Below are 25,254 nucleotides of genomic sequence, written 5' to 3'. Positions count from 1 at the left end.
TCTGCAATATTATGTTCAACTACACAACGCGCATCAGAAGGCTTGGCTTATCCTCACCTGGAATGCAAAAGACTTCTCAACATTCTAAACTTGCTTTAATTACTTTCCCTGAAGAATCTTGAATACTTATTGCTGTTATGGTTTTTACTGCCTGAGGCACAAAGGCAATGGTCCCATGAGAGAAGCAGCTGCATCAATGCTAGTATTAAGAACTGTAATATCTAAAAATCTATTATTTCCAATGCCTTTTTCTCAGCAACAAAAGAAGAACACTTTAGAATGGCTTTATATTTAAAAATATCATTTATTGTATTTTGCTGTATGTATTTTTTCTCATTCATCTGCCTTGTTCTGGCCCCTTGTTGTGGCACAAGGAAGGGGGAGAGCTCAGTGATCAACCTATCAGACATCATACATGCACACATTCTGTTAATTATCAAAGTATCCAAAATGAAACTAGAAATACAATAAATCCTATAAAAACATGAAAAGAAATGGACACTGACTAAACACACCAGGCCATGCTGCATGGCTGATCAGAGCATAATTGGGAGCAGAAGGCCCCATGTTTTCTTTGGGTTACCCGAAGATCTTATCCCTTTTTAGATGTACCCTTTTGAAAAACTCAACCCTTGGGGCCTATGAAATACCATATGTGTCCTGAGGATTTATATTGCCATCCTAAGATGAGTTGCACCCTTCAAAGGCCACTGAGTTATGGTGTAACCCTCCTTAAGGCTGCACTGTTAGACATATAGTGGAGAATAATCATCACCTTCAACCATGTGGATTCTCTGCTTTCACATGTCATGAAGATGAGGAAGCAGTCAAAGGCAGTATGAACACCAAGGGATCATCCTTACTCTTGTGCCATGGGACTTGATCTTCTCCCTTGCAAAGACAATGGGCATTAGGGATGACTGGATGTGGTGTACACAATGGTAAAACTTTGGGGAACACCTAGTTATTTTTTTCCTCTTGTTTTCCAAATGCAGGTCACAATCAAAGTTAATATGTGACCACTAACAAAGTCATAAAGGATATTAAGGGATTTTCGATTCCAGTATACTATGCAAAAAAACAATACTGACTTTAGCCTGTAAAGACTGCTAGAAAATAACAAGGTGAATAACACAGCAGCATTCAGTTCTTTCTGAAGCCACATGATAGTAACAGACTGGTGATCTAAGGACCTTAAAACAGTCAATAGGAGAGTTAACCCTGTAATAATCATGAAAGATAGATGGCCTATTTTTTGCTGGGTTCCTTCACCAAAGGAATAAATAAATAAATATTTACACATTTTAAAAGTTTGCTGTTGCTGCAGCTTAGGAGAATTAGCTTTACACTGAGGTTGGGTTGAGGTGTCATCATCCCTTCAAGGCAAACACCAACTCTAAGCCTCCTCTGAAGGTATTCAGGGGCCTCCAATCTGTCTTTTTTTTAAAAAAAAAAGTCACAAAGATCTGATTCAGAATAGGAGTGTCCTCTTCAAAGAAGGAAAGGTTAGAAGGGGACTGGGAGATCCACTTTCTTTCACTGATTTAAACCTAATACGTTTATTTGAGAGGAAAGTTAGAAATTTTTGTGTCACATTGCTGAGACTTGTTTTTGATGTTCTGGGTTTTATTTGTACTGCTGCCCAAACTTTCACATACTTCCAAAGGTCTCTTGGTAGAAATGAACCAAGGCAGACTATGGAGAAGGCTATGTCCAGCAAATTAAATGGAGCCTGAATTCAACCCCCACCCCCCACCCCAATATTGGGCAAAGTTGTAAAGATCCAGTTTGGGCCCCTCTCTAACATGTTGTTTTAAAAAAAGAGGTAAGCAAAAACCATCTAGAAGATAATACAACTACCATGGAAATAAATAATGACAGTAACAATGCTCTAACATTCCTGGTGTCATGGCATCTCTGAAATTCAAGTAGTGTGCACATACCAAGAGTGTTACTCAAAGCCACAATCAGGAAAAAAAAAAAAAACCCAAGAGAGAAGCCCTCAGGTCCAGGAATTGGAATTGTGTACCATGTAAATGTCATTGGTACTAGCAGCCCCCTCCCTAACACAGGAATGGAATTAGGGTATAAGGGGACAAAAGGGGAAGAGATAATAGATACAATCTCTTCTGATGGCCATTTATTTGCTTTGTCCACTTAATACCGCACCACTTCAGTGGGACAAAGCCACATTACTGTCCCCTCTGGGTTTTATTTTGCTTCTATTGTCTTTCTGAGGCAAACTGGCAGTACTTCAAAGCTGGAAAGGGTACTGCTTCAAATAGTCCTTCATTCTCTTTGGTAAAGGCAAGTGGTCTGCCTCTGCTGTGGATCTGTTGATCTGAAGCCGGCAGAGGTGCTGCAGGCTTGGCGCACTGTTCTTGTGGCTGTGTGGACGGATTAGTTTCAAGTGAACTGCTGTGGCTGCAATTTCTTTTTGCATGGGTGGCGAGGGCATAGGCGGGGGATAAGGAGCATCATTCTTGCTCTCCACTGTGCAGGAAAGAACATAATGCTGGATCAGGCTGATCACATCTGGGAAGGCCAAAATTCGAGGTTTGGAGAGGCAGTTGGAGTCTAACCGGAACTTGCTGTCAGCATACTCAATGCGCACATTGGTGGGCCCACGGTTGGTTTTGACTGAGAGTGTGAACAAGTAGCTGGGATGAGTGCTGTCCCGCACCAGGAAGGTGCCTTCAGGCATCTTCTGGAGCTGCTGTTTTGCTTCGCTGGCTGTGATAGAGCCCCAATACCAGCCTAGAAGAAAGTCCCAGAATGAGAGATAGTGACTTTTAAGTAGAAGACACAAAATACAGAGAAAAATACAAATGGTTCGTAAGAAGGCATCCTTAATATATGTACAGAACAGAGTTTAAGAAATCTGGGGAAAGAATATTTATGTATCTATCTTATCACACATGTAGCTTTCCCTAAAGTAAGCTCAGGTGGTGTATATGGGGCTTCCTTATTTTACTCAAAAATACTGTAAGACAAAATTATTCATTTCATCCATTTATACCTTGCCTTTCTCCTCAAAGGCAACCCAAAGCATTTTACATCATTCTCCTCACCTCCATTTTAGCTTCACAACATCTCTATCAGGAAGGTTAGACTGAGAGTGTCACCCAGCAAGTTCCCACTGCAGACTGGGGATTTGAATTTGGGTTTCACCACTACACCACTCTGGCTGACAGAGATGGACCGGTCCAAAACCATGCAGTGAACTTTGTGGCTGACTGAGAAGCTGCATCCAGGTCTCCCTTTATTCACTACATCATACTACCTCTATCACAGTCAGCTTGATTAAAGAGTATACTTAACATGGAGCTGTTCTGAAAATCTGAAGATTCTCATTTTGATTTTGCTTCTCAGTTTTTTGGACATAAGTCTTTATTTTCACACCAGTTTCCATTCTCACACTGAATGTTTCCTATTCATGTGCTCTCAGCAGGGTTTTGTAGAAAAAGCCCAGCAGGAACTCATTGCATATTAGGCCACACCCCCTGGAGTCACCATTGTTTCACACAGGGCTTTTTTTGTAGAAAAAGCCCAGCAGAAACTCATTTACATATTAGGCCACACACTCCATGCCAAGCCAGCCAGAACTGCATTCCTGTGTGTTCCTGCTCAAAAAAAGCCCTGATTCTCAGAATTATTTTTGTACTGCTTCCATGTAAATGGCATTTAACATATAAATGGCATAAAAGAAATGGGGGGGGGGACATGAATGTGAATAGCAACAAAATGAAGCAAATCAGAATTGATGATGAGAATGGAAACAGAAATTAAAGTGGCTATTTTGGCTCATCTCTGCTTACAGTAAGGGGGCACTATAATAAGTTTCATTCAGCTGCAGACAGAGAGGTAGAGTTCCCGTTTCTTGCCACTTGCAGCCTTAGTACACAGCAGGCTCCAGCTGTCAAACACAAATTTTTATGTGAGCTCTTACCAGATTCTCGCAAATATGAAAAGGTCTTTGCAATGCACAACAGATCCTCCTCTGGATCTCGTGGCTGAGGTGGATTGCTCTCTAGCGTGGGTGCCACAAAGGCAGGAGCAGACTCTTCTTGGAAGGGTGTGACTGATAGAGGCTGCATGACTTGCTCTGACAAATTCACAGCAAGAGCCCCAAGCGACAGTCTCCTGATTTTCTCCTCTGCCAGCAAAGGATGGGGTCTGAAAAGAAGAACATTTTTTGTGCTTTTTAGTTTGGCTGGCACCAGTTTGCATCGTTGGGTTACCTCCTACAAAGTTATTATGCTACAGCATGCTAAACTGCATAAACAGAGCTCTACAGAAGTTAGGTTCCAATCAGAGGAAGAAGAAACGAAGGAAACATCATACACCGAAGTACTCATCTGCCACATCCTCAGGCAGATGATGCACTTTGTCCATCTGTACTTATGGATTTTCACTTCTCTGTCCTCTGGAATACTGCCTTCTTTCAGAGACATGCAAATAACTGCCTAGCAGCACTTGCAGTGTCAAATCAAGCTTTCACATTGTTCAATTAAATGACTCTTCACTTAACACTCATGCAGCTAAGGCCTCGATTCTGTGATTGGATCTCCCAGCATCTTTAATTCACTTTAAATACTACCTGTTAGGGTGGGGCATGGTTGCCAAATCTGGATTGGAAAATTCCTGTAGATTTGGGGTGAAGCCTGGGGAGACAGGGATTTGTGGAGGGGAAGGCCCTCAATGGGATATAATGCCATAGAGTCCACCTTGCAAAGCAGCCATTTTCTCCAGGGGATCTGATCTCATATGGAGAGCAGCCGTAATTCCAGGAGACCCCCAGGCCCCACCTGGAGGCTGGCAACTGTATGTGGGGTGGTGGATTGGCAGGGCAGCGCTAAGGCAAGATAACATAACGTTTTCCCTTCATACTGTTGTCCTGATTCCCTTCAAGCAGATATGAGTCTAAAGAGGAGAAAATACAAGCAGCCTTAGATATTTCTTTCTCATAAATTCTGAATGTGCCCTCTGCCCATAAAAGTAAAAATTTGTAAAAATGAAAACTTTTAGAAAATACTAACAGCTAAACCTCCTCAAGTGCTCTATATACCATTACGTTTCAGACATGAATGTTTCTAGTGAGGCAACACAGCGCCTAATTAATGAATCATTATTTAAAATTATGGCATTATTAATATTAATAGTGACAAATATTGATATAGCAAAACTAACCAACGAAAACAAGAGGGATTGAATTCAGTTTTTGTTAAAATTTTCAGGAAATCTAAATATCCTCTTTCTCTGCCTAGCTCTCGATCATAATGAAGAATCTCAGTATTCAGTGGAATGTTAAAGTTATGGATGTGGTGAACAGGTGCTAAAGTAACACTTGTCTGAAGATGGGTCCAAATAACCATTTGGCAGCATGGCAGCCTCCTTGATCACATGGCAAACCTGTGGTGCTTCTAGCCAGGTGAAGAACCTGATTTATGTAATAGAGCCAGATTATTGCTACTAAATGTCAACAATATCTTATCTATGGAGCTGGAGGGAAGGGCATAGCCGTTTTTTCCTTATATGCAGGACTGGAAGCTACATTAAAACATTCCAAACAATAAGCAATTAAAAGAGGGGTTGGGGGGAACTTGGTTGTTTTAAGCAGTGAACAAGCACTGGTTTAAAAAAGTAAAACAAAAACAAACAACCCCCCCCCCCCACACCCAATCCAATTCTGTTACAAGCCTGAGTGAATACAAAAGTTTTCACCTGGTACTTGAAGCTATTCAAGCTGGGTCCCAGGCAAGCAGCCATGGGGAAGCCATTTCAAAGATGAGGCACCACTACCAAGAAGGCCCTGTTTTAGGTGGCCACCCACCTAACATCTGAAGGTAGGGAAGGGCAAAAGGAGTAGGCCCTTTGCTGAATCTTCACTGATGGCTAGGAAGCAATCATTAACTCGAAACAAAACTCAGTGTTTTTAACTTAAAAAAAAATAAAAATAAAATCTGAGTCCAGTAATACCTTGAAAACTAACAAATTTGTCAAGGGTATAAGCTTACTTTGCTCACAGTTTTACAATACACTAGTCCTAAACTTCCACTGCAGTAAGGCAGAATGGATACTATTTGTGTTGGAAAACAGCAACAATAACAAAAAAGGATATGCAAGAGCTGGGGATACAAAGAACAGAAAATGGAGTGAATGTTACAAGGCGGCCTGTGCTTGGCTTTATGTCTGCCATGCTTATGCCTAGGACTGGCCTTGCCTTCTGCTCCTGTTCCCTTGCCAGATTTGTTACCCCTTTCCAACTGCCCACTAGGCTGTATCCATCCACGTGACAGAACTCTGTACTCTGGACATTCATTCACGAATTTCAACTGAACATGTCTAGTTAATCTGCAGAAATAAAAGAGCACACATACAGCCATGCAAAAGATATGAGTCCCTTTGGGAAAATTCCACACCGTCCTGCTTTCCTTATACAGCCTTTTAATGGCTTGTGTAAAGCCATGACATTTATTGCACACAGTGTTAACAATACCCTGATGAAGGTGGGGGGTGTGGTGAAGAAGATAAGGTTACATAAGGATCCTACCTTCATCACTAGTCTATTCTTTTTTCCCCCAGGCAGCCTCAGCCTACCACTTGACCTGCTTCAATTTATCCTGTTCAGTACTGGAGTCTGAAGCTGCATCAAGGAAGGGCTTGTTGCGAGTAATGCCAACAAAAAGTGATTTGAAAATTGAGTTATTTTCTTTTTAAAAAACAACTTTTTTCCTGAGTTGCATCTTCTCCAAAAGGAAATTCAAGAGAACTCTGTCTAAAAGAAATCACATCAGTCTGGAATGTGCCCATTAGTGGCTGCTTCAGGATGGCAGCAGATTCAATAGCAAGTGTGACTCACAGGGCTAAAAGCAGGCAGGGCTTTATTTAGGTATCCACTAGCACTGAAAGCTTTGTACTGGACTTCACCTCACCTTTCATCCACAATAAAAGGTCCTTCTCGGTGGCTCTTACAAGAAATGACTAAGACAAGCTTATGTCTGAATTACATCAAGTAGATTTTTTTCTGTTATGATGCTTCTTTCAACAGAAGTGACTGCTGCAGCTCTAAACTGGTTTTTATCTTGTGCAATCTCTTAGCTCCCTTTTCAAAGCAGGAGAAATAATGGCTGGAAAATCCTGACATGACACATTGCACAGTAGCTAATGACCAATATGATCAGGAGGTTGAAGCACCTAGTGGGGAAAACTAAGGTGGTCTAGTTTAGAGAAATAATTAAATGGAGACATGGTAAGAGGTTATGAAATTATGCATGAATTAGAGAAAGTGGGTAGAGAATTCCCCCCCCCCTCTCCACAAGAATTCACAGGCATCCAAAGAAGGCAAAAGAACAGACAAAAGGAAGTACTTCTTTACACAAAATGTAGCTGCCTTGCAGAATCTGCTGCCACAGGATGTGATGATGGCCACTAGTTAAGCTGGCTTTAAAGATGGGTTGGACAAAAGGCCTTTTTTGTGATTAATATTTGGTGCATAACCTAAAAGTGCGCTATGTAAGATACATACAGTCACCATATTGTGTTAACAATGCAGAATGTGCATTTTGCAGCTATAGCACATGTAGTCAGAAACCCCCGATTCTTGAGACTATGCATCTGTGCACAGTTAAACTGGAAAATACACACATTGCCCTGTTCAGACATACTGAGAGGACTGTACACAGCGTGCTCCCATTGTACATGAGGCAGATATGCCAGAAGGAAAGGGGCTTTAAATTCATGGTCTATTAAAGACTATTAGTCATGATAACTAAATGGAACCGCCATGTTCAGAGACAGAAACCTTCTGAATCCATTGCCTGGGGGCAGAGCTGACATCCATTAGGCACAGTGCCTAGGGCCCATGGTACTTTTAGGGGCCCCTGAGAAAGTTTTAATTTCTTTTAAAATCGGAAGGACAAAAATGAACTTTTAGGGCCAAAGAAAACGTTTTAATTTTTTTTCTCACGTCAGAAGAAAAATGAAATGTTTAAGGCCTACAAAAATTTATTACATTTTGCCCAAAATAGTGCTTTCACACCACTGCATGAGAAAGGGAATTGAGACTATTTATTTATTTATTTTATATCCCACCTTCCCCGCTGAAGCAGGCTCAGGGCGGCTCACAACATAAATATGTAGCTGCCTTGCATAAAAACACCACAATAGTTAAAACAATACATATTATAAAATAGTATATTCTATAAAATTATACATTCAATAATTAAAATCAGCGTTTATTTCATTTGGTGCTAAGATCTAGGTATTATATCTTATTTAATTTTTCAGTGCGACGGCATTCCATCTACGATGTAGGCTCCATGTTAATTAAAGGCCAGCTGGAAGAGGATGGTTTTGCAGGCCCTGCGGAACTAGCCAAGATTCTGCAAGGCCCGCACTTCCTCTGACAGCTGGTTCCACCAATGGGAGGCAGCGACTGAAAAGGCCCTTTCCCCGGTGACTTTCACTTTGGCCTTCTTCGGCCTGGGGATTACCAATAGGTTTCGAGAACCAGATCGGAGTACCCTCTGGGGAATATATGGGGAGAGACGATCGCTAAGGTAGGCAGGTCCTCAACCATATAGGGCTTTAAAGGTAATAACCAGCACATTGTAACGAATCCGGTACACTATTGGCAGCCATTGCAGTTCCCACAGCCCCGGCTGTATGTGCTCCCACTTAGGGAGCCCCAGTAATAGCCTGGCCGCCGTATTCTGCACTAGCTGTAGTTTCTGGGTTTGGCACAGGGGCAGCCCCATGTAGAGGGCATTACAGTAGTCCAACCTCGAAGTGAACGTTGCATGGATCACTGTTGCCAGGTCATCGCGGTCCAGGAAGGGGAAGTGATTTATCTGATTCTACATGTCTGTTCTTATGATTTAGGGAATATTCACAATTTTGACTGATCTCCCATTCACTCTCTTTATGTCCTGTGCATGTATGTAAAAATACATTTTCCTTGCAGAGATCTTGCCATTAGAATTTCAGAAGAGCCCAAATAAAGGGCGACCAAGGCAACTAGTAATTTAAAACATACACGATAAAATATTTTTTATAAAAACATTAAAACAAACCCCTCTCCCAAATATGCTTCATTAAAACAACTTTTCAAAAGAGCTAAAAAGCAATTAAAATACATACAAAACATAAATATGTTCTTTAGGAAGGAGAGATCATTGAGGGAATACCAAATGAACCAAAAAAGTCTTAACCTGCTGGTGGAAGACAGCAGCAGAAGAGGACAGATGAATCTCTCTGGGTAGAGAGTTCTAGAACTTTAGTGGCATAACTGAGAAGGCTCTCTCCTGGGTTGCTACCCACCTAATCTCAGAATGTAGGGGAGCTCAACATAGGGCCTGCAAAGAAAACCATAACTGCTTGGCAACTTCATAAGACATCAGGCAGTCCTTCAGGTATGTTGGTCCCAAACCACATAGGGCTTTGAAAGTCAAGACCAAAACCTTGAATAGTGTCTGGAAACAAACTGAAAGTCTGTGTAGGTAGTGATATAGTCCCTAAAAACCACTCCAGTCAAAATCCTGGCTGCAGCGTTTCTGAACTCTTTTCAAGAGCAGCCCTATGTAGAGCGTGTTGCAGTAATCTAATCTAGATGTAACCAGGGCATGCATTACAGTAGCCAGATCTTTTCTATCCAGGAAAGCTGGCTAACCAGTTGAAGCTGGTAAAAGTAGGCATGGATCCAAGAGCACCTAGACCTATTCCTTTAAAGGGAGTGCAACCCCATCCAGAACTGGTGACAGTTTAAATCCTGGATTAGACCTTCTACCAAGTAGCACTTCCATCATATTGGGATTAAGCTTCACTAAACTGCCTTCAGGCACCAGTTCAGGGTTTCTACAGCCTTTCTAGGACCAGCCAGAAGTGCAAGATATAGCTGAGTGTCAGCTGCACATTTGTGACAACCAGCCCAAATCTCCACATGACCTTTCCCAGCAGTTTCATATAGTTGTTAAAGAACGTAAGGGACAAGATGGCCAAAAGGCCAAAAGCCAGAAGGCTGAACAGCAGTACTCCAGCATCATTTTTTGAAACCTACCCTCCAGGTAGGACCAGAACCATCACAGAATAGTGCCTCCCAGTAAACCAAGGGGCTACCTGGACTCTTAACACCTGAGAGAGGACACCAGGGAGTATGTCAACAGTCCAGGTCATTTCCTCATTCCAGAGGTCAACCAGGGCATTAACTGCAAGAAAAGTGTTCAGGTTTACAAATAAAATTTAGAAATCTCTGTGGATTCTGTTATGTTTAAGAATTTACAGTGCCACCTTAAGGAGAGTTATACCCTTCTAAGCCTACTGCCTTTAGTGGACTTAGAAATGTGTTTAGGACTGCACTGTTAGTTGCCTTAATCTGTATTACCAGCTGTAACTAACTTTTAAGAACTTTGTTACCTTTACTACTGTAGTTTTTACACTGTAAGCAAACGAAAACTGCATTCTTGTTTGGGGGGAGTTGTGTTACATGTGAGGCAATGCAGTAACATCAATGGGTTTTTGTCAGCATCTCCTCGGAGAAAAGGGACATCAAGGCTCCCAAGATCCTTGCCTGATTAGAAAGGAGGGACAATTGGTGAACCATGTGCAATTCTATCAGAGAGGGAATCTCCGGAGCCTGACAGAAACACAGAGCAAGAATGAAGAAACTCTAAAGATTCTATTAAAGTGCTTGGGCAGGTAGTGGCTAGATCTGAGTGTATGAGAGACTATTGGTTAGTAAATTTGGCAAATTTTTGAATATGTATGTGAGAATGGTGAGTCAGGTCAAAGATGTGCACAAAATAATGTAGCAATTTCATAAACATTATCACTTGGGGGGGGGGACAGAAGTTTCTTTTATGACTGTACAGCAGACTACTCAATTATTTTAAAAATTCTCCTCACCCAAAGATGACAGAAAGAAGTAGGAAAACTTATACATCAAAGTATGATTTTTCAGAAAACTACAATCTGATTGACAGGCAGTCATGCAGTGGGTAGAGTGCTGAACAGTTCAGAAACACCTCAGTCCAAAAATCTCCACTCAATAATGAATCTCAATGGATGACTTAATTCAATTACTATCTCTCACCCTAATCTACCTCACTGAGTTGTTCTAAAATATAAAAGAGTGGAGAGAAAGACATTCACCTCACTTAAACTCCTTGGAGGAAAAGAGGGATTACATACAGTAGGAACAAGAAATATAAGAAGATACTCAAGGGTGCAAGAAAAATTGCCATGGGTCAATTAGCACTTCTGATTAATAAGAGTAAGAACTATTGATTTATTGAAAAGGCAACAATTGCTACATCAAAAATTAATATGAAATATCAATACAAATGTTCTTCTAAAGCACTGCTACTTTGAAAAAGAAGACAGATATTCTTTGGTCACAAGAACTTACTTTCTCCAAAATATTAACTTTAACAAACGAAAAATAACAGACAAATCTACAGATCAGATTTCATAGAGACACTTACACCCTTGGACAATGAAACTTCCCTAGCACTACATCAAATAAGAAAAATTCCCCAGCACCATGCACTATTTTGGGATGGGGAACAATTTTTAATCCCCTTGAGAGTTCTGTCTGACTAAGGAGAGCACAACTGGCTTCTAAACTATACAAGATTCTGAAGAACAATGAAATCTCAACACAAGAGCCAGATGAACTATGAAGCAATAGGGGCAAGGGAATCAGATATATTCCTGCCACACAAGTCACATTTCAAGTACATAAAAGTCACATTTCAAGTTGAGAAAAGGAAAATAACTGTGGTGTCTTATCAGCACTAGAATGAAGAAACCCAGAGAAAGAGGTGGAAATCCCCACATCAGGTTAAAAATGGAGGGAGAAAACAATGCTAATGTCTCCTTTCATTTCTGTGGCTTCAAATTAGACTAGATTTTAACAGTTACAAGGCCAGGTCTGCATTTTTTGGCATGCCTATATGTGTAAAAAGGTCAAACAAAATACTGTAAACAAGACATTGGTTGCAAATACAACTGTTTATATCTCCAGTGGCCCCAAGGAACAGCAGACATTAGGCTGACATGGCAAAAATACACATTCACATATGAGTGGTGGTTTCAGAAGGCAGCTGTGTTCATCTGCAGCAAAACACCTGGATTCTCATCCATTAGGACCTTAAAGATGAACAAGAATATTAGGGTATAAGCTTCTGAGACTGTTGCTGATTTCTGACTTGAATTTGACATGAGTTGTAGTTTCCCAATTGTGTAATAAAACTAGGAAAGCATTTGGCCAAATGGCAAGTACCTAGCCAAAATTTGTAAGCTCTGACATTAATTTCCCCAATGTACAGGGTATATAGCTAGATGTGATTTGCACACCTATGTGTCTATGTCACGCACCATCACAGACCCAACCACCATCCAAACACACACACAAACTTTGGTCAATTCATTCACTGGTACCTGTTTCAGAAATATATGTAATAAAGTTTGGGTCCAGTGGCACCTCTGAAATCAGCAAAGTTTAATTCTGGGTATAAGCTTTCATGTGCATGCACACGTCATCAGATACACTGAGTTTTTCTCAGGCCTTACTTATAGGGGAGAGAGGGTAGTTGCCAAGAAGGGCAAGTTAGAGTCAAGACGTATCAGGATGCTATCCACATGAAGAAATCTATGTATATTTTTCAGAACCAAATTTGCTCTGAGAAAAAAGTTTAAAATCAGATACTCATTTCTATTCATAGTAGAGTGCTCTGTAATGGCTCATAGGGAATTTTCCTACAGATTTAATTATCCAATTTATTGTTAATACTCCTCCATACACACACACACACACACACACACACACACACTGTTTGCAATATGATTTTAAGCTATTTATAAAGAAGACAGCATGAATATCAACAAACTTCTCTTTCTCTCCCTCAAAATATTTACAAATGTTCTGTACTGTTTTATCTCCTGAAATACCTGGATGGTGGTAATAAAAGAAGGAAAGACAGACAGGCAGACAGACTAATCTTTGGCTAATGTAAGTTATGAATGGAAACCTCACTTACTCTATACAAACTAATGCTCAGAATTTGCCCTATAGAATCCACAGGAGACAATACGTTTACAAAGTAAAACCTGAAACGTATCTTACCCCTGAACACAGAGGATCATGTCACTCCAGGACCAAGGAAAAAGCATTAAGTCTTCAGGGGAACCGGGAAACAGCTCTCCCACTGCAGCTATCTTCTCTGTGTTCCCAGCAGCAATTCCACAAGTCAGTAGATAACTTGCGGAGAAAAGGTCGGATCTATCCCAACACGGCTTCTCAAAAGCACCTTGGAGGTCACCCACAGCAAATAAAGTAAATTGAGGTATCCAGGAAATCTTTCCTGATCGTTCCGTGAGTTCTGCGTTGAAGAACGCGCTTGACCGCAGCCGTCTCCCAATCCACTCTTGCTGTGGCAAAAAAACTAATAAATGGTTTTTAAATTACCGAAGTAAAAGGAAATGAGTACTTGGGGGGTGGGTGGGAATCACCTTCCTGGTGGCGTTAAAACAGCCAGTAAAAAAAAAGGGAGAGAAAAGAATGAATAATTATAAATATATATCAATAAATAGTCTCTTTGTACGGAAGAAGTTGAACGGAGAACAGCAGCAGCAACAGTCGCCGCTGACTCTTGGAGTAATACAGTTCTGGGAGGGAAAACACTACTAAGTAATCTTTTGTTTGCCCCCTTTAAGCTATTCCAGGAAGTGGTGGATTCCTGGAATTGTATTGTATTCACATCACTGTTCCGACATTAACAAAACAAAACAAAAAAAGAGTATAAATAGATTCGTCCGTAATAGGTATCTTGATGTCAGGTTTGCTCTGCAGGGGTCAAAACAACACCCCCAATAATCCAAATCTTTTTTTCTTCACCTATAGGAAAAGGGAAAATGTTTAAAAAAGAAAAAAAGATCGAGTCGCTCCTTCCAAGGATCCAGCTGAAAAGTTGTTACTTGTTTTCAGGGTTGGCCAGAATTGGCTGCTGTCGTCCTCTGTGTTCAAGGAAATACCTTTGATAGATTTCCAAGAACTTTCCAGGAAAGCTGGGCTGGACTACGCAGTTCCGCCAATCAGAGTGAAGGAGGGCAGGGCTGGACCTCGGAGCCTTGCCAATCAGAGGCGACTGACGCGAATGCTGTGAGCGTAGCCTTGTAGACTTACTGAGAAACGCGGACGCCGACACACATGCAGAGGAGAGGGAGGAGGCAGCGGGATTTGCTAGCCATGTGGTAAGAGATGGTTATGCTTGTGAACTCCTCCGACAGTTCTCAGATCGCTTGGTAAGGGCGGGGAATTTAATATATTCCTCCGCCTTGAATGGACCGGCAGCGAGCAGCCTAGTTATGAGTCTGGTATGTAGCAACCCCCCTGGAAATAAGTCCCAACTTGTTCAAACGCTGTTAGGATTGCAGCCTTAATGCCACAAATGGAAGCCTTAATGCCACAAATGCTTTCACAGACAAATTACTATTTTATAAATAAGTTTTCATGTGCAGTTTCCATTCTCCCAAATATCTTTTCGCCTAAAAAGAAAACTGTGCTCTCCTAGGGCTGCCGCATTTTTTAGGCAACGCACATGGGGGAGGCCCATAGTTGCAGAAGAATAAAGTGGTGAAATCCTGATCTGGTGGAATGAACAGCACCATTTCAGACAACATGTAAAACGCCCTGAAAAGAACAAACAGATTATGTTCTTTCTACACACAACTAGAAGTGTCACCATGTCAGTTAAGCACTGACAACTTGTCAGTGACAAGAGAGAGTAAAACATACCACTTATTGGCCAGAATATATCTAGAAAGTGGACGTGGAATCTCCAGTTGAAAGAAGAAGATATTGAATTTATATCCTGCCCTATACTTCGAATCTCAGAGTGGTCACAGTCTCATCTACCTTCCCCCCCCCCCAACACACACACAACAGACACCTTGTGATGTAGGTGAGGCTGAGAGAGCTTTTTACAGCAGCTGCCCTTTCAAGGACAACTTCTGTGAAAACTGTGGCTGACCCAAGGCCATTCCAGCAGGTGCAAGTGGAGGAGAGGGGAATCAAGCCCGGTTCTCTCAGATAAGAGTAGGCACACTTAACCACTACATCAAACTACACCAAAAGGATCTCAGTAGAAGAGCTGGGGTAGACTCTTGCTTGGAGAGCCCCAACCAGTTGTTGCAGGCAGTGCTGGGCTATATGGGCCAATAGTCTGATAGCAATGTACTCTGTATATTTGTGCGGTCAGCAAAGTACCTCTTATTAAGGAAGGATAGCTGTAGTTAGAGCATGTGGTTTGCACGTCTAAGGTCCAGATGTTCATGTGGCTTGTCATGAGCTTCCAGTGATTTTCCACTGAATTGCTATTGAAGAAGTTTTCAATTGAGTAGTGAAAATGCCACACTTGCATGATAAGGTGCCTTCTTTTTTTCTTCTTCTTCTTCCACATTTGGAGGGTTCCTGACACTACATTGTGTTTCTGAGAAGTGGATCTGAGAATTTTGAGAAAACTGGGGATTGACAGTGAGAGTTGTTCCCTCCCTAAAGTAAAGTTTTGAAGTTTCCCTTCAATCCGGAAAAAAAAAACTTTATGGTCTATCTAGATTTGTTATGAATTTCGGTGAATCCTGTAGATGACCTGCTCTGAGAACAAAAGGGCTGTGTTAAATTAATCTCATGGAGTCAGAATTTAGAATCAAAGCTCCTTCCCCCGCAGCATTCCAGAATGTTGACGGCATATTGACTGATGGAATGTAACACACTGTGCAGATGCATGCAGCTGACTCATTAAAAATTTCATCAAATGCCACTGAATTCCGCATAAAAATACAAAACTTGTTTATGAATAGGAGGAAAAAATTGTTGACACTGAAGAGGGTAAGTTGTTCTGTTGATTGTTGTTACTGCCTTTGCCTGTAAAACAGAATTACATCCATATAGCAAATTTTCATTAAGCAATATATTAAGTAAATAACCTTCTAAAACAGCTGATATTCCATTTCCTCCAGCATGCTTTTTCACACAGTGGCCAGCTATAGATGCCCTGCAAGCAGGCCAAAGCCTCTCCCCCTATGGTTGTATCCCCCTAGCACTTGCGTTTAGAGGAATACTGCCATAAAGGCTTTTCATAATGTATTGTGAAACTTTCATAATGTATTGTGACAATTTCATTTTCCATCTTTCCAATCAGCGCATAAAGTCAAAGAAGCAACCTTGCCTGAGCATGGATTCTTAAACCGGTCATGTGACTCAACTGAACTGAAATCCTGTATGTGGGTTGTATGTATATCTTTATCTCACAGTCCATTTCATGTCCATGCCCTACAACTAATTTCAGTGAAAGAATAAAAGTTGGTTAACCAGATCACACTTGAGAACATGTGTGAAGTATGTCAGTTCTTCAACCCCATATAACCTTTGGGAAATTCACAGTTTCAATATGGATTGTTATTTTTTCATGTTAACAGATTTATTACACATAAATGCTATAATCACTGCAGCTCTTACTATGCCTAAAAGCATAGTGGAAGGGGGAAAGTGCCTTTTTCTGTCCTTCCCAAACTTTCAAAAGTTGTTATCAAGCGTCCTCTAATAGTCAAAGTCCAAAAAAGGAACATACAAGTCCACCATTCATTAGACAACATATTTCATGCATGGTTTGTAGCTCATTATTTCTGATGAAAGATTCAGATAGAGCTGGATTAAGACATTCAGAGACCCTAAACGATGTCAAATGGAAGAGGCCTCATAGCATCACCAAAACAATGTTTCATTCCAATAGTTTTGTTGTTTTTAAATTAGAGGCCTCTCCAAAATCTGAGACCCTAAGCTATAGTTTACTTAGTTTGTACATAAATGGCAATCCTGCACAGAATCACTTGGATCTAAATGCCTTTTGATTTCAATGAGTTTAGACTGGGGAACCTTGGTAAAGTATTAGACTGTTACTTTGATAATATATTACTATATATTGGCGTAGTGCTGTCTTTGTGTGTGTATGAGTGTGTGCACACATGTCAGGTAGATTCAACAGCTGACTATTCAATAGTTGACTATAGCTGAACAGTAAAAAAATACATATAGATTAGGTTGGTATTTAAAAAACAGATCAGCACAGTTCTCCAGATAGTCAAAGGAAAAGCCTGACTAAGGCAGAGAAATGTAAGCTAGCTATGGGTTCAGAGTGTGATTTGAATTCTCTTTATTGTTTACAGGTAGAAATAAGTTTTACCAATTAGCCACTAGATTAGTTCCTCTCTCATGCACAGGATTCCACTCATACCAGCCTGCCCTTTCCCAAGAGTCAGACTAAATGGTACAGAGCCAGCCTAACAATTGGGCACTCTGTTCTAGGGATTGGCATAAACTGGCTCACAAGCCAAAATTTGGCACAAATTTGGGCCAGTTCAGAGCCCTCAAACTGGTGCTCAAGGAAGGCACCTTCCCTGAACATTTACTGGACTTTTGTCTGGTTCAGTTCAGATGTTTGGGGCTATGTAAACATAACAGCTGAGTGGCACAAGTCCACAGCTGACCACTTCAAAGCAGGGGAAAGCAAAATGGACCCCTGAAATGATTGTGAGCCATTTTAACCTGATAGGCAAACCTGCCCCACTGTTAGGTTCAAATGGCTATAAGCAAAGCCAGACAACAGGGGGTCGGTCCAGTTTCCCATTTCCCATGCCTTCCTCAGGTCTTGTGACTTCAAGCAGACTTTACTTAAGATAATCATGGACATTTATACTCTTTGAGTTTGTATTTTGTATTGGTTATCATATCTTGCTTAAAACATTGAATATTTCACTTATAAGGATTTGTGGCTAATGAGGTTTGAATTTTATTAGTTTTATTTAATACTATAAAATACAATATACCAGCACAGCAGTGTTTGACACAGACTTTATTATATAGGCATTATTAAGAGTTGATATACTATACTGATTTTTGTTGTAACAGTTATAACCTCCACACCATGGTCCTTTTTGTTTATTATTTGCTCTTTTGCTGAAGCAGACCCCAAACTATCCCTGAGGCAGAGCTGAATGAAAAGTCCTGCTGGGCTTCCTTCCAGCCTTCTGTCCCTCTCTGAAAGAGGATTGGATACAGGAACAGCATTCTCATAGGCTCAGCTGAGTGGCTGTTTTTCCCTTCCAAGGCAGGACAGCCTCCTGTCCATCAGAAATATGAATTCCATTTTATTAAAACTGGAAAATTGTGCTGTTATGTTTGGTGCTCAAGCCAATATGTATATAGTCATGAATGAAAGAGATGTTGAGCCAATAGGTGTCAGTTGGGGGGGAAATCCTATTACAGACATTTGGAGAAGGCTCAGAATAAATAAGTGAGAGTTATTTTTGAGAGTTATTTGTAGCTCTCCTTTTTTTAAAAAAAAAAAGCTCTCAGATATTCCATTGACTACTCCAGCATTGCATTCTGCTACCATCTGCTGGTAAAAGTGTGACAGGAACAGGACAAAGCGGGAACCCATATCACAGAGACCAGAAGGTGCGCCTCATGAGGAAAGCCCCGGGACACAAATGGAAGCAAAAGAGTACACAAACAGCTCTGAAAAGCCAGCTCGGGAAAGAAAGGGCAAGTCCCAGGTAGAGTTAGTGAAGACTAACCACCCTGGTGACATGCTGAGCCAGCAACAATCAGCAGCAGATCAGCCAAGGCAGCTGATCACTGGGGCAAGACTTAAAAGAAGCAGCCAGATGCTTGTAAGCCATGAAGGAAGAAGGGCAATTGTAACTAACTGCTTTCCTGCACTGTGTGTATGACTGAATAAATCACTGACAGAACTGACTGGAGAGTCTGGTGTATGTTTGGGAGAAACAGGACCAAAGGACTCTAGATCCTTACAGAGTTGGCTACAGGTTGCATTGCTACAGGTCGCCCATGAGACACCAGGTCCTGCCACAGTGTCACTTTATGAAATCAAAAACAAAGATGATAGATGGTTCAGGAAGCTATGTTGTGAACTGGGCACACATTTCAATACATTTCAGTCATACCTGATTTTTAAATTGACAAAAGTGAGGTGGGAGTGTCATGACCATGAAATAACAGAAAACAGATATCTCAGTATTCTATATGAGATTGTGCACAGACTATCAAGGACTTGAAGGCAGTACAGTGTAACTGTTGCTACATGCAGGAACACAGTGATGAGGCCACATAATTTTAAAAGCAATCGTTTTATTCTTGAAGCCCATTGTTGTGAATCTAAACATACAATTCCTCTCTAGGGTCAAGCTGGGGTGGGCAAGGGCAGAAAATAGGGTTGCCAAAGTCCAATTCAAGAAATATCTGGGGACTTTGGGGGTAGAGCCAGAACCAAGGTTGTGACAAGCATAAATGAACTCCAAAGGGAGTTCTGGCCATCACATTTAAAGGGACTGCACACCTTTTAAATGCCTCCCCTCCACCTTCTTTTGGAACTCATAGAATTGAACCCCTTGGTCCAATCCTTTTGAAACTTGGAGGGTATTTTGGGGAGAGGCACTGGATGCTATGCTGAAAATATGGTGTCTCTACCTCAAAAAATAGCCCCCTGAGAGCCCCAGATACCCATGGATCAATTCTCCATCATACCCTAAGGGAATCGGTACACATAGGGAAGAAGATGATATTGGATTTATATCCCACCCTCCACTCTGAATCTCAGAGTCTCAAGTGGCTCACAATCTCCTTTATCTTCCTCCACCACAACAGACATCCTGTGTGGTGGGTGGGGCTGAGAGGACTCTCACAGCAGCTGCCCTTTCAAGGACAACCTCTACCAGAGCTATGGCTAACCCAAGGCCATTCCAGCAAGTGCAAGTGGAGGAGAGGGGAATCAAACACGGTTCTCCCAGATAAGAGTTCACACACTTAACCACTACACCAAACTGGAATAATGGAGTGCCCAGCAGACATTTCCCTCCCCTCCCTGTTTTGTGATGACCCTGAAGTGGGGGGAGGGCCTTCAAACTGGGGGATCTCCCACCCCCACCTGGGGATTGGCAACCCTAGCAGAAAGCGCTATGGTCCTTTTCATATTACTATTCTCAACCAGATGTTATTCATTGTTGTCCCGATTTCAAGTAAAGCAATACAGGGACAGGCAGGTCCGGCTTGCCCAATAGGCAAACTAGGCGGTTGCCTTCGGTGCCAGGAAGGGGTGCCGAATTGTGCTCCCCCCCCCTCCTGGTGTCCAAGACAACCGCCTAGTTTGCCACTCTCCCCCCTGCTGCTGCCAGCCCCCACCAGCCCCCTCCCTTCCCTTCCATCACGCTCCGCCCACCCCCACCACCCCCAAAGCTCGCCACACCAGCCATTTTGCTGCTGCTTCCGCAGACCTCTTTCTTCAAGGCGTTTAATTATAGTGTTCCCCAAAATTGCTTTCTCCCCTCTCCTCCCTGATTTCCTCTTGGCTAGCCTGAATGGTTTAAGTGTGTTTGTGTGTGCGTTGCCCTTTTATTTATTTTTTAAATAAATAATCCTTTCTGGTTGAACATCTGCCTGGTTTATTTGAGAGTTCTCAAAAATCCTGATATGCATAGGTGGAGAATCCTAGTTACCCCCTCTCACTTTGTCTCCTTTAAGCTAATTTCCCTCAGCTAATTAGGAGACTGCCTATTTTGGTAACAAAGTAGTTCCAGTCACTAGCAGCTATGATGTTACCACCTCTGTGGCTGTGGAGCAGGGCTGGATCATCATATGCAGGGCTTTTTTTTTTTTAGCAAGAACGCACAGGAATGCAGTTCCAGCTGGCTTGGTGTCAGAGGGTGCGGCCTAATATGCAAATGAGTCCCTGCAGGGATTTTTTTCTACAAAAAAAGCTCTGATCATATGGATACATTAATTGTATTAACAAGGGCTCCTATATAGAGATTGAACCCGGTAGTCTCATTGTTTTTGAGCAGTTTATATCACTGACACATCCATGTAATCCAGCAGGGGGAAATATTCTGCCAACAACTTCCTTCCGCACAAACACATATAGTCCAAGGGGCATAATTTGTGTACTGATAGCTATATGAACCAGCAGCTCAGTCAAACATTTTCTATCATATGTAGGTTTAAATTAGTTGGTGCATGAAATGGCCATTATGTGAAAAAGCCTATAGCATATTGTCATTTCTCTTCTATAGTCTGTCTGCATAAACAACATTTCAGTCTTTCAAGGCTATAAGATTATCCCATATTGCTTCTAGCCACCTGCAATAAAATATGCTTCTCCTCTTTATATTCCCCTTTTTGAGTTACACCCTTCTGCGTGCCTTGCCCACCCACAGAAGTCAGTCAGTCAGTCAGTGTTTATTATAACAGTCATAGACCAGGTAAAAAGCACAAATCTATCAGTAATAAAAAGTACAAATCTGTCAAAGGTATACTACTAAAATACACATCCATATAATACAACATTAAAATGTAGATAAAATTTTAGTACATAGCAGTAGTTATTTGTAATAGCTCCACAGAGTCTACACCAAAAGAGAAAGCTCCTATGATTTAAAACTATTTTTCTGTTTGATCACTTGGAAGCAAAACCAAGCTGTCACTCTAGTGATTGCTGGTATTTCATCAGCCAGCAGTTTCCCCAGAGATATCTTATCTGTTAGCACCTTAGACTGTTCCAAAATAGGGAGACACCCATAGAAGCAAACTGCTTACTTCTCAGGTATGTAGATGTCTGAGAAAGCCATACAAGCCAGGTTGGATGGGGGATCTGGCAGTCTGGCTTCTGCCAGGAGGGCCACTAGGTGGCATTGTGTTCAGGTCATTGTCTTCAGCAGCATTAGTAAAGAAAAGGAGGAACTCTTAAGACCAAGAGCATTGTATAAGAGCTGCAGCACAGCTAATAAGCCATTCTGGAATCATGGCTCCTCTTTCCTCCACCGCCTTGCCTTGTATGAAGTATATCACTTACTGAAGCCAAGCATGCAGACAAGACACAGGAACTTTATGTCCTGTAGTTGTTGAGCAAACTAGTGTTGCTGACTCTAGGTTGGAAAATTCCTGGATATTTAGGAGTGGAGCCTGATATGGTGAACTTTGGGGAGGGGAGGAACCTTAGTGAAGTATAATGCCATAGAATCCACTCTCCAAAACAGCCAGAATAGATTTCTGGAGACTGGGCTGATCTCCAGGCTCCACCTAGGTAGTACCATTTTTTTTGTTTGTTTATTAACACATTTATGTCCTGCCTTTCTGAGAGCCAGTTTGGTGTATTGGTTAAGTGCACAGAGTCTTATCTGGGAGAACCGGGTATGATTTCCCATTCTTACACATGTACCTGCTGATGTGACCTTGAGTCAGTCACAAGTTCTCACAGAGCTGTTCCTCTCAAGAGAAGTTTCTGTTAGAGCTCTCTCAGCTCCACCTACCTCACAGGGTGTTTGTTGTGGGGAGGGAAAGGAAAAAGGAGACTGTAAGCCACTCTGAGACTCCTTCGGGTAGTGAAGGGCGTGGTATAAATCCAATCTCTTTTCTTCTTCTCTTCCTTGTGGTTCAAGATGGCTTCCAGTTCCTCAGAGCTGACTTAAAATAAAAATAGCAAAAGTATAATCCTGAGCCTGTTCTATGGGAAGGGCGGGCTAAAAATCGAATTAAATAAATAAATAATATAAAAGTACAAGAGGATGATCACAGGGAATCACTGTGCAGAAGAAGTTCCATTCCCCCCATATTTTGCCCACTATTCCTACTTATCTTCACCTCTCTCCTTCCCAGTCATTGTTGCCTTTTCCTTCCCCCATTGGCTGGCCCCAATGTGTAGATTTTGCTCTCTATACTGAAGCCTGCCCTTCATTGTTAGATATAGTGATTTATCTCATATTGTTAATAAAGCGCTTTTTAAAAAAACTACAGTTGGAGTTTTTTAAAAAAATGCAGTAGAGCCATTTAATTTACAGCCTGCCCTAACATTTTGGAATGAATTGAACTATTATCTGAAGAAGTGAGCAGTGACTCATGAAAGCTCATGCCCTGCCACAAATTTTGTTAGTCTTTAAGATGCTACTGGACTCTTGCTCTGCTGCTACAGACTAACATGGCAATCTGGGCAAGGAGGCGCATATAGATGTTAAATAATATTGGCGAGTGAATTCTCTCGCCAATATTATTTAACATCTATATGCACCCCCTTGCCCAGATTGCCCAAGGTTTTGGGCTGGGTTGCCACCAGTATGCTGATGACACCCAGCTCTATCTGTTGATGAGTGGCCGGCCAGTCGCCGCCCCTGACCAGTTGTCCGAGGCATTGGGAGCCGTGGCTGGGTGGTTACAAAGGAGCCAGCTGAAGCTGAATCCAGCTAAGATGGAGGTCCTGTACCTGAGTTGGGGTGGGGAGGGTATGGGCATCCAGCTCCCAGCTTTGGACAGTGCCACATTGGTGCCAGTCCAACAGGTGAAGAGCTTGGGAGTGACCTTTGATGCCTCCCTTTTCATAAAGGCCCAGATCACGGTTGCCAGGTCTGCCTTTTGTTATCTTCAGCACATCAGGCAGCTAGCATCATATCTATCCCCCTGGACCTGGCTACAGTGATCCATACAATGGTCACTTCTAGACTAGACTACTGTAACTCGCTCTACGCTAGCTTACCCTTGAGATTGATCTGGAAACTGCAGCGGGTGCAGAATGCGGCAGCTCGCCTGCTGACTGCACCACCTTTATGGGTGGGCATTCGGCTGGTGCTCCGCTGGCTGCCCATTGAGTACTGAATCCGCTTCAAGGTTTTAGTTCTAACATTTAAAGCCTTACGGTGCCTAGGACCAACATACCTGGGACTGTCTCCTTTCATATATGCCCAGGAGGTCATTACATTCAGCCTCCCAACATCTGTTGGCCATCCCCAGGCCAAGAGACGCCTGCCTTGCCTCAACTAGGGCCAGGGCTTTTTCATCCTGGCCCCGACCTGGTGGAATCAGCTCCCTACAGAGATCCGGGCCCTACCTGGCTTATTAGCCTTCCGTAGGGCCTGTAAAATGGAGCTGTTCCACCAGGCTTTTAGTTGAGGCTGCGGGTGTCTATTCTAGATCTGGTTGGCCTCCCCTATAGCCCACCTATGCTATAAAATGGATTATCATCTGACATCTCTATGAGATGTCATGATGTGAGACGGCCAGGCTGGGCAATATGTGATGATATGGTAAACTACTCTGAGTGCTGCTGAGTTGTCTGTTTTTAAAATGTTTTTATTGTATTTTATTGCTTTATCATATGTTGTGCTCCACCCTGAGCCCTATAGGGAATGGGCGGAATAGAAATATACTAAAATAAAATAATATAAATAGTTAGCTTATTTATTTATTTAATTCATTTATAATCCACTTTTCTTGCTAAGACTGAAGCCCAATTACATATTTTTAAAACACAATAAACAACAATAAAACATAATAGAACATACAAAAATTCATTTACAAAATGAGAGAATTCAAAATGCTGTCTAAAACATTGTTTGTGTTTTTTGTAAAAGGGTGCTTTGCAAAATACAAAAAGAAAAAGTGAAGGAAGATCCAAGAAACAAAGAAAAAATGACAAAAGCTACTAGCTTATAAAACTAGTAAGTGTTATAAACTAACATGTATTCCCTCCACCCACACTTCCCTCCACCCACAGCTTTATTCTCTGAAGTGACCCTCTTTCCCTGGCTGACCACCTCCTCTATTTGTTGCTCAACCAGCAACCCTCAAGCAACTTCTGAGCCATATAGATTTGCATTTTCCATAAACTTCTCTGTTACTCTTAATGGCTAAGATGGCAAGGACAAATTACATAAATATGACTGCCTCTTCTTTTAGCAATCACTTTCTGCAACGCTGGTCTGTACATGTCCACCCACCTCCAATCTCACCCCCATACATGCTCACACCCCCATTTATTTTTTCCTCAGCAAATGCTCAGCATACAATTCTGTTCCCTGCCAGGAAAATTTACCTGGGGGAAGGGGGAGGAATCCTGTCTCTAGATTCTACTTCAAAGCAATGGATGGGGGGGGGGCAGCTCTCAGCCATTCAAATAGGGTGGTGGAGGGAAGAAGAGGGAGAAGCTTGAGGCAAGTGCCACAGTTAATATGCCAAAGGAGGAGGAGGATGTCAGTGCCTGCTGGGCTGAGGAGGAGTATGGTGCAGTCACCACATGTGCTACCCTCAGCAGTGCCTAGTGGTGCCTTGCAGCTGCAACCTAAGCTTCAATGGATGGGTTGATGCACATGCCTTCTCCCCTTGCTGGCTGTCAAAGCCCCACATCTTTAGCTGGT

General features: G+C 41.9%; 1 protein-coding gene across 1 annotated transcript; it reads right to left on the bottom strand.

The window, feature by feature from the left end:
- Nucleotides 1–284: 284 nt before the first annotated feature.
- CISH (cytokine inducible SH2 containing protein) lies at nucleotides 285–14,028 on the bottom strand. The gene is made up of 3 exons (XM_060240019.1): nucleotides 13,124–14,028; nucleotides 3,950–4,176; nucleotides 285–2,757 (listed from the first exon to the last, which is right to left on the bottom strand). Exons 1-3 carry the CDS (start codon nucleotides 13,168–13,170, stop codon nucleotides 2,255–2,257), a joined length of 777 nt encoding a protein of 258 aa, XP_060096002.1. The 5' UTR covers nucleotides 13,171–14,028; the 3' UTR covers nucleotides 285–2,254.
- Nucleotides 14,029–25,254: the final 11,226 nt, after the last annotated feature.

Source organism: Heteronotia binoei, chromosome 5, assembly GCF_032191835.1.
Source record: "Heteronotia binoei isolate CCM8104 ecotype False Entrance Well chromosome 5, APGP_CSIRO_Hbin_v1, whole genome shotgun sequence".
Lineage (NCBI taxonomy): Eukaryota > Metazoa > Chordata > Lepidosauria > Squamata > Gekkonidae > Heteronotia > Heteronotia binoei.
Note: the sequence above shows the minus strand (reverse complement) of the source record. Positions and strands in the feature narration are given on the sequence as shown.